Raw genomic sequence first — 11,854 nt, forward strand, 5'->3', positions numbered from 1 at the left:
TTCGAGGCCAGCCTGGTCTACAGAGTGAGTTCTAGGACAGCCGGGGCTACACAGAGAAACCCTGTCTCAGAAAAACAAAGAGTGCTTGCTGCTTACACAGAACATCCAGAGTTCAAAGCACACAAAGGCCCACAATTACCCATAACCTGCGGTCCCAAAGGATCCCAGGCACCCACACGAGGTGCACTTCCAGACATGCAAGCAAAATAACCAAACACATAAGAGAAACATTTCTTTAAAGACAGCGAGGAGATGGCGGCTCTGTGTGTGATCCCAGCAACCGGGAGGTAGGGGCTGGAAGGTCAGGAGTTCAGGGTTACAAGGTCTCCTTGGACAGCCCAGGTTGGCCCTGAACTCATGATCCTCCTGCCTCAGCCTCCCAGGAGCTGTAAAGAGGGATGGTAGGTAGGGAATTGGTGTACAGGAACCACAGTACTCACATAGAGGTCAGAGGGCAACCTCTCTACCTTGTTTGACAACTGCACATGCCAGGCTAGATGGTCCACACTGGGATTACAGACATACATTACTGAATCCATTTTTACATGGGTTCTGGGGATTAAACTAAGACCCACACTCTTGTGTAGCAAGTACTTTACACTGAATGATCTCCCCCACGCCTCCCCCCCAGCAAACAAGCAAACTTTAAGATTAATTTTTGTTTATAAGTGTTTTGTCTGTTTGTATATATGTACACTGTGTGTGTGCCTGGTGCAGAGACCAGAAGAGGATGTCAGATCTTCTGAAGCTGGAGATCTGGGCAGTAACTATGTGGATGCTGGCAACCAAAGTCAGCAAGTCCTCTGCAAAAGCAGGAGACGCTCTTAACCACTGAGCCATCTCCCCAGCCCAAGAGCCACTTGTGGAGTTGTTGTTGATTTTTGACTTGGGAGACAGGGTTTATTTCTGTAGCCCTGGCTGTCCTAAAACTCCATTTATAGAGCAGGCCAGCCTTGAACTCAGAGATCTACCTACCTCTGCCTCCCAAGTGCTGAGACCAGCATGCCCAGCCCAAGACCAATTTTTTTAAACACTGACAGCAGCCTTAGACGATAGGGCCGTTTGTGAACTCCTGAGGTCATTTCCGCCCGCCCGCTTCACCCTCCCATGATGCCCAGCCAGGCATGACAGTAGCTGGTCCTTCTCTCACACACCCGCTGTTGCTGGCCAGTTGCTTCCTGCCTGCTAGGAGCTCATACTTTCAAGTTATTCCTGCCTGCAGCCCTTCGTGCCTCTGCTGAGCGGCCAGGTGCTCTCCCTCATGCTTCACATAAGCAGCCACTAGCACCAGGCCAGCTTTCCAGTTTGTACACATACTGCTGCATAAATGAGACCTGAGGCCCAGCCAAAGCCAGCAGGTGGCGGAACTGAGTGTGGACACTCTAGCCGCCGTAGCCTCCGCTGCCATCTTTCCCACCAGCCAGCCTCTCTGCAGTTTAAGGACACAGACATAACCGAGATCCTTGCCCGCTCATTTTCCACACCCATCTCTTGCCCGCTGAGCACATGACCTAACCTGCATCTCGTCTGTGGGACAGGAAAATGTTTGCTGCCTACTTCACTGGGTTGTTATAAGGACTAAAGGAGGTTAAATGCCCCAGCATGTATACACGGGTCAGGAATACAGTGGTGCTCAATATATGGTAGAAAAGGTTACTCAACATCATTCAACATGAGGTCTGGCCTATGGTAGACTCCAGGCAGCCTCCCTTCTTCACATCAAGCTGGACATCGATGAGTATGATCAGGCAGGGAGTATATCTGGCCTGGGATCTAGACAGGCCAATGACCAGCCAGCCAAACCCTGGACTATCCAAACCCAGTGCAGTACACGAACCCCCACCGACTTCTGAAGCCCCACCCCTCCCCTGCCCTCCCCAACCCCGCTCTGGCCACACAGCCACATACTCACGGGAAGGTAGATGCAGCGAAGCAAAGGATGGAGACCAAGCCGAGGCCCACACTGGCCTCATCCCAGCCATCCTGGGCGCATTCACCAAACACATCCCAGATCCACTGGATGGAGCCATTGGGGCAGATGGAAAAGTTGCTGGCGCCCAGTGTCCTCCAGACCATGGCTGCAGGGGAGGGTCCCAACGGGGAAGAAGGTGCAGGTGTATGAACACGGGCGAGGGGCCAGAGGCCGGCCAAGGTTTGTTCTACACAAAGAGAACAAGAGCTCTTCAGCCTTGGGAGGTCTGGCCCCATTCATGGTCCTGTGACTGACAGTTACTGGTCCTGTCTTTGCACAGTGGGGATAACAAGAGGACCTACTTCATATAGCTCCTGTGCCAGTTAAATGACTTCCTATGTGGAGTGGCTGGGCCTATACACCAACAGTATCTTTTGATGCAACTTGAAAACATTTAGGTATATTTTGTTTATTTTGGAGGTCAGATCTAGAGCTTTTTGTGAGCTGCACAGGAGGTCAACAACTATCCTGTATCCCCAGCTTTATTCCTTTTTTTTTGTTTTTTTTGAGACAGGGTTTCTCTGTGTAGCCCTGGCTGTCGTGGAACTCACTCTGTAGACCAGAATGGCCTTGAACTCAGAAATCCACCTGCCTCTGCCTCCCAAGTGCTAGGATTAAAGGGGTGCACCACCACTGCCCAGCTTATTCTTTTTTTAAACTTTGTATCTCAAGACAGGATCTCATAAGTTGTCCAAGCTGGCGTTTAAACCTTCAATTCTCATGCATCAGACATCTGAGCACTGGGATTACAAGTCCACACCATCAGGCCAGGCTTCCAGTCCTTTTCATGACTCTACTCTGACACGGTCTCTGAGGCCAGAACTCACTGGAGGGAATGCTACCACAAGCATCTTACATGTGGGGATAAGAAGGCAGTTCCTGGGCTGGAGAGATGGCTCAGCAGTTAAGAGCACTGACTGTTCTAACAGAGGTTCTAAGTTCAATTCCCGGCAACCACATGTAATGGGATCTGATGCCCTTTTCTGGTGTACCTGAAGACAGCTACAGAGTACTCATATAAATAAAATAAATCTTAAAAAATAAACAAAACCAACCAAACAAAAAAACATTAGTTAAAAAAAAAAGAAGGCAATTCCTAGGGTTGTCCAGATGCCTAGATGGGATGCTGGAGCCACGTTCCTTCCAAAGCTCGAAAGACATGCAGAGTACCTACCTGCAGGGAAGCCACAGCCCAAGCCAGAGTATGGCTGGCTGAAGGAGCAGGAGGAGAGGAGTCCTCTCAGTTCCTTGCCACCTGCACAGAGTTCCTACGTGGTCACTCTGTGTGTGTGACAACCTAGAGCGAGCAGGGAGAGCAAGGCTTAGCTGGAGCCATCTTCTCCAGTCCTCCACCTGAGTCTCATGGACCCTCCTGACATATTCTGGAGGAACCTGAGACCACAATAGGGAAGTCATCTGCCAGGGCCACCCAGCCTGAAAGCAAGACAGTCAAGGTCCCGGGGGAGAGGCTTCCCTCCCTGAGGCTGCCATGGCCCAGGCTTCCCCTTTCTTCACTGAGCGAAGAGGGCGTTTCCTCATCCAGGCGGACTCACTCCAGTACCACTTACGCCAGGGAGGCCTGGACTCCTCACAAAGCCCTGGCTGGACCCAGGACTGCTGAGCTTGCAGTGAGCAGGGCAGGGAGAGGAACCAAGTCAGCTCCTTTTCTCAGGAAGCCCAGACTCTCAGCTCTAACGTGACCGGCTACTAGAGCTGGGGGTAAGGGTGCCTCCAGTCACTGTCTGGCAGATTCTTGGCCCTAATGTGACTGGCTACTAGAGCTGGGGGTAAGGGTGCCTCCAGTCACTGTTGGCCACCTCATTGTGGTAGCTCTAGTGTAGGACTTAGGATGGCCTTAGTGGCTGGTGTGGATGATATCAGCACAACCAATTTGGGGAGCGATTACCTGGCACACAGTCTAGGTAAAAACTACACCCTAAGAAGTCTTGTTCATCAGCCACACACATCCTATTGGACTCCTCCCCACACTTCCTCCTGTAGATTCTCAGTGGGCTTCCCCAATTCATCACACACGCATACACTGCCATCCCTCACAACATCTAACACCCAGGCTGGGTAGGGGACACTGTCCCCATTTTACAGGTAGGACTGAGTGGCTTCAAGCAAGCGAGTCAGCCTGGCTGACCCTGTCTATGAGCTGGGGCTAAGAACATTCTTCTGAGCCAAACGTAAAGCTATGATGCTCACATCTGACCCAGTGGGAGTGATGGCTTATAAGACGAGACCCCAGGCTGGGTGGTGTTGGTGCACGCCTTTAATCCCAGCACTTGGGAGGCAGAGACAGGTGGATTTCTGAGTTCGAGGCCAGCCTGGTCTACAGAGTGAGTTCCAGGACAGCCAGAGCTACACAGAGGAACCCTGTCTCAGAAAACCCCAACCCATTTCTAAAACTACTTTCTCTGAGAGGCCCTCCCGCCACCTCCTCCAGTCCCCAGGAACACCCTCCTGGAGAAGATGCAACACTGTGCCTGTTAAACGGAGTTCTTCAAGCAAGTCTCTCTCCTCTCTCCCTGTACACTTCCCAGTCTCACGGGTCTGGATGGATCAGCTATACAACGAAGGCTTGGAAAATGTGAAGGAGAGGTGGAAGGAAGGAAGCATGACAAAGAGAAAAAAGAAAAAGGAGGAAAGAAAAAGAACGAGAAGGAAGAGGGGAGAGGGGAGCCCGGAGGGTATGCAAGGAAACTTGTAAGCAGCCCAGGGCTGCTCTGGGCAAGCGTTCTGATGAAGGAAATCCTAAAAGGTACTTACCTCCTAAACTGCCTGCAGACTATGATAAAAACCCAGGCCAAACCTCCATACCCCACGCTCGCTCATCAAGTGCTCTACCACTAGGCTACATCCCCCAGAACCATGGCTCTCATGGTTCATGTCCTGAAAGGCTGGCCAGGAGACAGTAACACCTGCCACCCCCAGCTCCTCCCCAACTCCAAGCAAAGCCAGGGAGGTGCTTCCCACCAAAGCACATCTGGCTCAGCCAACAGTAACATTCTGTTCTTGCTATAGACCCTTGGATCACAGAGTAGCACGGAGTATGCACGAAGCGAACAGAACCTGAAACTACACACTTCTTTCTTTTCGGGGCCGGTGGGGATGGGGGTGGTTTGAGACAAGGGTTTCCGTGTAGCTCCTGGCTGTCTTGAAATTAACTCTGTATAGACCAGGCTGGCCTCGAACTCAGATATCCGCCTGCCTCTACCTCCCGAGTGCGTCCTCACATTTCTAACCAACTCTCCTTGGAATCCTGTGGTGAGCTTGGCGAGGAATGGGGCATTCTGGGCTCCCTACCTGCCGAGCTCAGGAGAATGTGTCAGCGGAGCGCAATGGCTCCGGGATCCTACCCATTCCAGGCCTCCAAGCTAAGGCTCTAACTCCTTCCGGTGACTCTGCGGGTTCGAAGGGATAATGACAGGGCAGCAGCTGGGGCAAGCGCCGCGAGGCCCCCGCCCAGATCAGGGAAAACAAGGCCGCCCAGTCCAGGGAAGCCGAGAGGCCGGAAGGCAGGGACCCGCAGGTGAGAAGTGGGGCCGTCCCGGAACCCTGGCCAGGTCGGGCTGAGACCCAAGATCCCGCTCCCCAGGAGGGGATCACCGCCGGGGACCGTGCAGAGCTGGAGGAAGGTGTAGGAAAGTCTTGGCTGAGCGCGCCTCGAGTCCTGACCCCCAGCCCGGGACGCCCGCCAGCACCCATCATCCTCACCAGTTCAAGATCCACAGCCGGTGTCAGCTTCAGGATCGGAGCCCGCCGGGGTCAGCTGACCTCTGCGAGGCCCCGCCCCGCGGTGGGCGGAGCCTGAAGCTCGAAGCGCGCAGGCGCAGTCTCCATGCTGCGTGCAGCGTCCCGAGCAGTGAGCCGCGCTGCTGCTCGCTGCGCCCGGCGCTCCGGGCCTTCGGTCGCGCGTCCTCTCGCCATGTCCCGGCCTCCGCCACCCCGCGCCGCCTCTGGCGCCCCTCTCCGGCCCGCTACGGTGCTGGGCACCATGGAGATGGGGCGCCGCATGGATGCGAGCGCTAGCGCCGCGACGGTACGCGCCTTCCTGGAGCGCGGCCACAGCGAGCTGGACACGGCCTTCATGTACAGCGACGGCCAGTCCGAGAACATCCTGGGCGGCCTGGGGCTTGGGCTGGGCAGCGGCGACTGCACAGGTAACCGCTGCACCTGGCCTCCCCCGCCCCCCGCACCGAGTAGCGCTGAGCCGGTGCCTGCGCGGGGCATGCACCAGCCAGGGTCTGCATCCAGGAGCTTCGTAAGCTCGGGATCCACCGCTGTGTCTACCCCAAGCTCCCAAGGCAGCTGGAGTCCTGAACTAGTGAACTGAACTTTGTCCCGCCTCTCCTTAGAAGCTTCTAGAGTTGCAGCTACGGGGCGGGTGCGAGGAAGCTTCCTTCTCTAATCTTGAGTGCTGTGGCCCTTTACCTCCTACCGCAGTCCCAGCCTCCCTACCAACAGTTGCTCATAGCCGTCCCCCCCCCACCCCCACCAGGCTTTGTGTTCGTGCCCTCCCCTCTTGCCCTCACCACCCCTGCGCTCCAGGAGCATGCTAATCATTCCGGTCTTTGGTCCGGACTAGACTTTGTCCCGTGCAGTTGACAGTACCTGTGGGTCTCAAGGAGACCTGTGGCAACAATGCCTAAGGGCCAGCTGGGGGGCAGGGGTGGAAAGGTGGCGTCCGGAAAGGGCATTTCGGCCTTTGTGCCCACTCTGTGCCAGGTCTTACAGTGGCAAACTCAGTAGCTCTGTAGGCTGCCGAGAGAGAAGTGATCTCTTCACGGAGAGTTAAAAGTCTGCCGAAGAAGACTGAAGCCGGGGATTGCTGGGGAGTGCAGAAAGGAGAGCAGTAGGCAAAACTCAGAGAAAGAGGATGGACCTCTACCGTGGACGCAGGGTGCACCAGAGGCTGCAGTCTTAGCTGTTGGAAGATGGAGTTTTCGAGATGCAAAGTGCATGAGTGGGGAAGGGTGTTCAGTGGCCCGTGTCCTGTGGTGGAAGGGGAGGGGAACCGCCCTTCATTTGCTTGAAGCTATTGGAGTCTCAGGAGGGTGCCTGATACAGAAGGAGGCCTCACTTTTACCGTCCTGAGGTTCCTTCTCCCAGTTCCTGTGCCCTGGGTAGAGCTCACATTAGTGAGCGGATCTCTCAAGCTGAATGCTGTTGAGTTCGCCTGGATGACATTACTGATAATGAACATTTTGGGTTTTTTTCTCCCCACCCAACCCCACTCTTCTTTAGCCCATTTCTGCTTCTTTCTTTGGGTCTGAGGACTCACTGGACCAAAGTCCTCAGGTTACACCTGTGGCAAAAGTTTACAGAAAGAATGCCTTGCGGGAGAGCAGGTGTTGTGGTATTGAGATGCTGTGGTCTTCTGGCCTTTATCCTGTGGGATCGGAGGGCTTCCCTTGTCCATGCCAGAATCCACCCATCCGTCGTCCATCAGTCCAGGTAGTTCCCTATCTGGGAAAAAACAGTGCTGCGTACTAAGTAAGGAGCGGCTACAGTAAGTAGCTGAGAGTCTAAAAGGGACTTTGGTTAAGATTGATGGCTTCCAAGGAATACATTCAGACCCCGGGATCTCTTACCAAGTCTTTTTTTTTTTTTTTAAGATGTATTTTACCTGCATGTATGTGTGTGCCCACAGAGGCTAGAAGAGCCTGGATAGTCTGGAATTGTAGTTACACATGATTGTAAGCCAACAGGTGTGGTTCTGGGCACCTCTGTATACTCTGCAAGAACAGGAAGGTCTCTAACCCACTGACCACCTCGCCAGCCCCTCTTGCCTAAATAAATCCTTAGTCTTTAAGGGTCTCCCTGCTTTCAGGCCTGGCCCCTTGAGTTCCATCTCCAGTCTTTCTTATTTAATGTATGAGTGCTCTTCTGTATGTACACCCACATGCCAGAAGAGGGCGCCAGACTCATTATAGATGATTGTAAGCCACCATGTGGTTGCTGGAAATTGAATTCAGGACCTCTGGGAGAGCAACCAGTGCTCTGAACTGCTGAACCATCTCTCCAGCCCCTGTCTGCACTCTGTGGTGAGAAGGATCTAATTAATGGACCCCCAGCATCCTGACAATACCTGGAAACATCAAGTCCAGGGTCTGAGATGGTGTGTGAGCACCAGGGAGTCTGCTCAATCATGTCTCAAGTCCCTGTGATATATATGCTCTCAATTAGAAATGTAGCCCTGTATGGCAAGCGCCTTTATCTACTGAGACAACTTACCAGCCAACATGTCTTCTTTTAATGTCTTTTTTGTTTATTGTTTATTTGTTTGTTTTTGTTTTTCAAGACAGGGTTTCTCTGTAGAGCCCTGGCTGTCCTGGAACTCACTCTGTAGACCAGGCTGGCCTCCAACTCAGAAATCCGCCTGCCTCTGCCTCCCAAGTGCTGGGATTAAAGGCATGTGCCACAGGGCCAACTCTACTACCCCTAGTTTGTACTCTTAATTAAAAATTATTTTTAAGGGCTGGTAAGATGGTTCAGCGGGTAAGAGCACTGACTGCTCTTCCAAAGGTCCTGAGTTCAAATCCCAGCGACCACATGGTGACTCACAACCACCCGTAATGAGATCTGATGCCCTCTTCTGATGTGTCTGAAGACAGCCACAGTGTACTTACATATAATAATAAATAAATCTTTAAAAAAATTATTTTTAAAACTCCCTCAGTTCACAGATAGCATGTAAAAATCAGAAAGAAACTCATTAGAATTTTAAGATTCCTTTATTTATATATTTTATGTATGTGAATGCTTTCTATCTGTATGTATGTCTGCAGAAGAGGGCATCAGATCCCACTGCAGATGGTTGTGAGCCACCACGTGGGTGCTGGGAATTGAACTCAGGACCTCTGCTAGAGCAGCCAATGCTCTTAACTGCTGGGCCATCTCTCCAGCCCTCTACCTGGTATTTAAAGAAAGAAAGAAAGAAAGAAAGAAAGAAAGAAAGAAAGAAAGAAAGAAAGAAAGGAAGGAAGGAAGGAAGGTAGCTCCTGTGCCCCACATATGGGGACAGTTCCATTCTTGTCACCTCATTTTACAAATTAGGAAATGGGAGCTAAGTTAAGTAATTTAGCCAGGAACAGTCACATTTGCATGGCCAGTGGATAATTCTAATAAGTCCTTTTTGCTTTTTTGTGTTTGTTTGTTTGTTTGTTTGTAGGGTTAGTTTCTCTGTGTAGCCCTGACTGGCTTGGAACTCAGCCTGTAGACCAGGCTGGCCTCAAACTCAGAAATCCTCTTTTCTCTGCCTGCCCAGTGCTAGGATTAAAGTTGTATGCAACCATGCCCAGCCTTCTAATCAATCTTAATCATTATAATCTTCTTCCAAGTGAAAATCGCCACCAAGGCCAACCCTTGGGATGGGAAGTCACTGAAGCCCGACAGTGTCCGGTCCCAACTAGAGACGTCTCTGAAGCGGCTGCAGTGTTCCCGGGTGGATCTCTTCTACCTACATGCTCCTGACCACAGCACTCCTGTGGAGGAGACGCTTCGTGCCTGCCACCAGCTGCATCAGGAGGTGAGGGAGGGCCCTGAGCGCAGAGGGGAAAGCACTATGCTTCTTGCCCCAGGTCTGCTAAGTCAGGGAGGCTCTCTGGGCACACACTCCTCCGTTCCCAGGTTCCTTACCAGGTCAGGCTTCTCTTCCTGGCTCCATGGTCTGAGCTGAGTTGTAATGAGTCCTCTTCCCTGCAGGGCAAGTTTGTGGAGCTTGGCTTGTCCAACTATGCCTCCTGGGAGGTGGCTGAGATCTGCACCCTCTGCAAGAGCAGCGGCTGGATCCTGCCAACTGTGTACCAGGTGAGGGGAACGTAATGTGCTAGGGCCACCCAGGCCTCAGGGTTCAATTGCTCCTGAGTTTTCCTGTGCTTTGGACCCTTCAACCTCGTCTCTCTCCAGCCTGGCTGGTGCATTTGTTTGCTTGCTGCACACATCCCGATCCCTTCCAGCCACCCACCCTGCACTTCAGCCTAAAACATAACTCTCCACACCCTGGAAGAAGTGCTCAGCTTTGGCCTAGACGCTCTTTCCTGGGAATCCTTTCAGATCTGCCCCCCGATCTCCAGGGGTCCAGTCTCTGAACCCACACCTTCACATGTGGGTGTTCTGAATTAAGCTGAATGATCAAAGAAAACCAGTCAGTCCTAGGTGTAGTCAGCCTCTGAGGCAGGGGAGGGTCAGGCCTAGGTGTAGTCAGGCTCTGAGGCAGGGGAGTTCCGAATGAGCCTCAAACAGTGCCAGCATGCAGAAGCATGTCTATTGATTGTTAACAAATGGGACTTGGGGGTAGAACATGTTTCTCATATCAAAGCCCCTAATCTGATCTCTGTGTTTCCTGAAGGAAAGCCCCTGACCCCTGCAGCTCTAATCCTTATTGTGAACTGTTTGCAGTACTCAGGAAAGGAGGAGGTTCTAGGATTGCCAGGACCCTCGTGACCAAAGCCATGCACAGGCTGTAAAGCGCGTTCAGAAAAACAGCTGCAGATAACAGAAACCAAACACTGCTTTCTGCAGTGACTTCTTCACGGTCACAGGACTCCTGGAAAGCAGCTCTTCATTCCGAGGTCTACCCTAGATACACTGAAAAACAGCGTTTTCGTCATTTACCCTTAGTACATGATTCCACTAGAATCCCCTTACCAACATGCACTGAGCCCATCTGCCCTAGACACTCCCTTACCATGGTTCCTGCCGTAGACACTCCCTTACCACAGTTCCCTGTGGGCTTTTGTTATTCTGGTTTATTTTGTTGGCTCTGGAGATTGAACCTAATTGTGCTGTCTTCGGACACACTAGAAGAGGGCATTGGATCCCATTACAGATGGTTCTCACAGAGTGAGGCCTCAGCCTGCTGTCTGTAGTTTGGATTTTATTATACACCTCTTGGGAGCAGAGGATTTGCTAAACTTTTAAATAGTTGTAAATTCAGCATCCCTCCCACCTGTAGGGGGGCCTGGAGAAAGCTGTAGACCGCTGATCCTGGCCAGCTTCCCCTCCCTGTGCCTGACACCCTCTCCCGATTAGAGATTTCAGACATAACTGAACCTGGGATGGTGTCAGTTTAGAGTGTTCAAAGTAGAAGATTGCAAAGATGGGCATGGTGTCACACACATATGATCCAGCACTTGGAAGGCTGAGGCAGGAGGCTCACTAAATTCAAGGTGAGCCTGGGCTACAGAGCAAGACTGTTTCAAAAAACAAAAGCCAGGCTTAATAGGTAAAATGCATGCTGTACAACCGCGAGGCCTGAATTCTCACCTCGAAGAATTCACACACAGAGCCAGGTATGACTGTGCACCTGGTGTCCAGTCCTGTGGAAGGCAGGAACCAGCTCCAGCTTCAGTGAGAGACCCTATCTCAAGGGAATAAGGCAGAAAGCAAGAGAACGGGATGTTCCGCATCCTCCTCTGGCCTCTGCACCCATACACATGCATAGCACATACCTACAGGCACACAAAAATAAATATAATTTAAAAAGTGGAAGATGGGGCTGGACAGATGGCTCAGCGGTAAGAGCACTGACTGTTCTTCCAGAGGTCCTGAGTTCAATTCTCAGCAACCACATGGTGGCTCACAACCATCTGTAATGGGATCCAATGCCCTCTTCTGGTGTGTCCGAAGACAGCAACAGTGTACTCATATAAATAAGAATAAATAAATCTTAAAAAGTGGAGGACCCGCAGGCCCAGGGTACAGACTATAAGTCCTTGCTACTGGGGAGGTTGAGGCAGAAGGATCAATTGAGTCTGAGAATTTAACAGCCTGCCCAGTTTACCAAGACCCATCTCTGAAAAAGAAAGTTTCCAAAATAAATTATTTTTAAAAAGAGGAAGGCTGTCTTTTAAAAATAAGGGGCGGGGGGGGGGG

General features: G+C 51.9%; 2 protein-coding genes across 8 annotated transcripts in view; one reads left to right on the top strand and one right to left on the bottom strand.

The window, feature by feature from the left end:
- Nucleotides 1-5,827, bottom strand: part of Slc66a1 (solute carrier family 66 member 1) — a 13,766-nt gene extending 7,939 nt beyond the window's left edge. For 2 of the 6 annotated variants that reach the window (XM_031379252.1, XM_031379247.1), the window contains exons 1-4: nucleotides 5,693-5,827; nucleotides 5,282-5,379; nucleotides 3,147-3,269; nucleotides 1,913-2,159 (exon numbers count right to left, since the gene is read on the bottom strand). In XM_031379252.1, the coding sequence (XP_031235112.1) occupies nucleotides 1,913-2,076 (164 nt within the window). In that variant the 5' untranslated portion in view covers nucleotides 2,077-2,159; nucleotides 3,147-3,269; nucleotides 5,282-5,379; nucleotides 5,693-5,827. The remainder of the gene's footprint in view (nucleotides 1-1,912; nucleotides 2,160-3,146; nucleotides 3,270-5,281; nucleotides 5,380-5,692) is intronic. The other 4 variants (XM_031379253.1, XM_031379249.1, XM_031379248.1 and 1 more) reach the window with 4 other exon arrangements.
- LOC116096921 (aflatoxin B1 aldehyde reductase member 2) overlaps nucleotides 5,802-11,854 on the top strand; it is an 8,781-nt gene continuing 2,728 nt past the window's right edge. The window contains exons 1-4 of one of the 2 annotated variants that reach the window (XM_031379246.1): nucleotides 5,827-5,925; nucleotides 5,984-6,138; nucleotides 9,319-9,506; nucleotides 9,683-9,787. In XM_031379246.1, coding sequence (XP_031235106.1) covers nucleotides 5,991-6,138; nucleotides 9,319-9,506; nucleotides 9,683-9,787 — 441 coding nt within the window. In that variant the 5' untranslated portion in view covers nucleotides 5,827-5,925; nucleotides 5,984-5,990. Of the gene's footprint in view, nucleotides 6,139-9,318; nucleotides 9,507-9,682; nucleotides 9,788-11,854 lie in introns of both variants that reach the window. The other variant, XM_031379245.1, reaches the window with a different exon arrangement.

This window comes from Mastomys coucha, unplaced genomic scaffold (assembly GCF_008632895.1).
Source record: "Mastomys coucha isolate ucsf_1 unplaced genomic scaffold, UCSF_Mcou_1 pScaffold18, whole genome shotgun sequence".
NCBI lineage: Eukaryota > Metazoa > Chordata > Mammalia > Rodentia > Muridae > Mastomys > Mastomys coucha.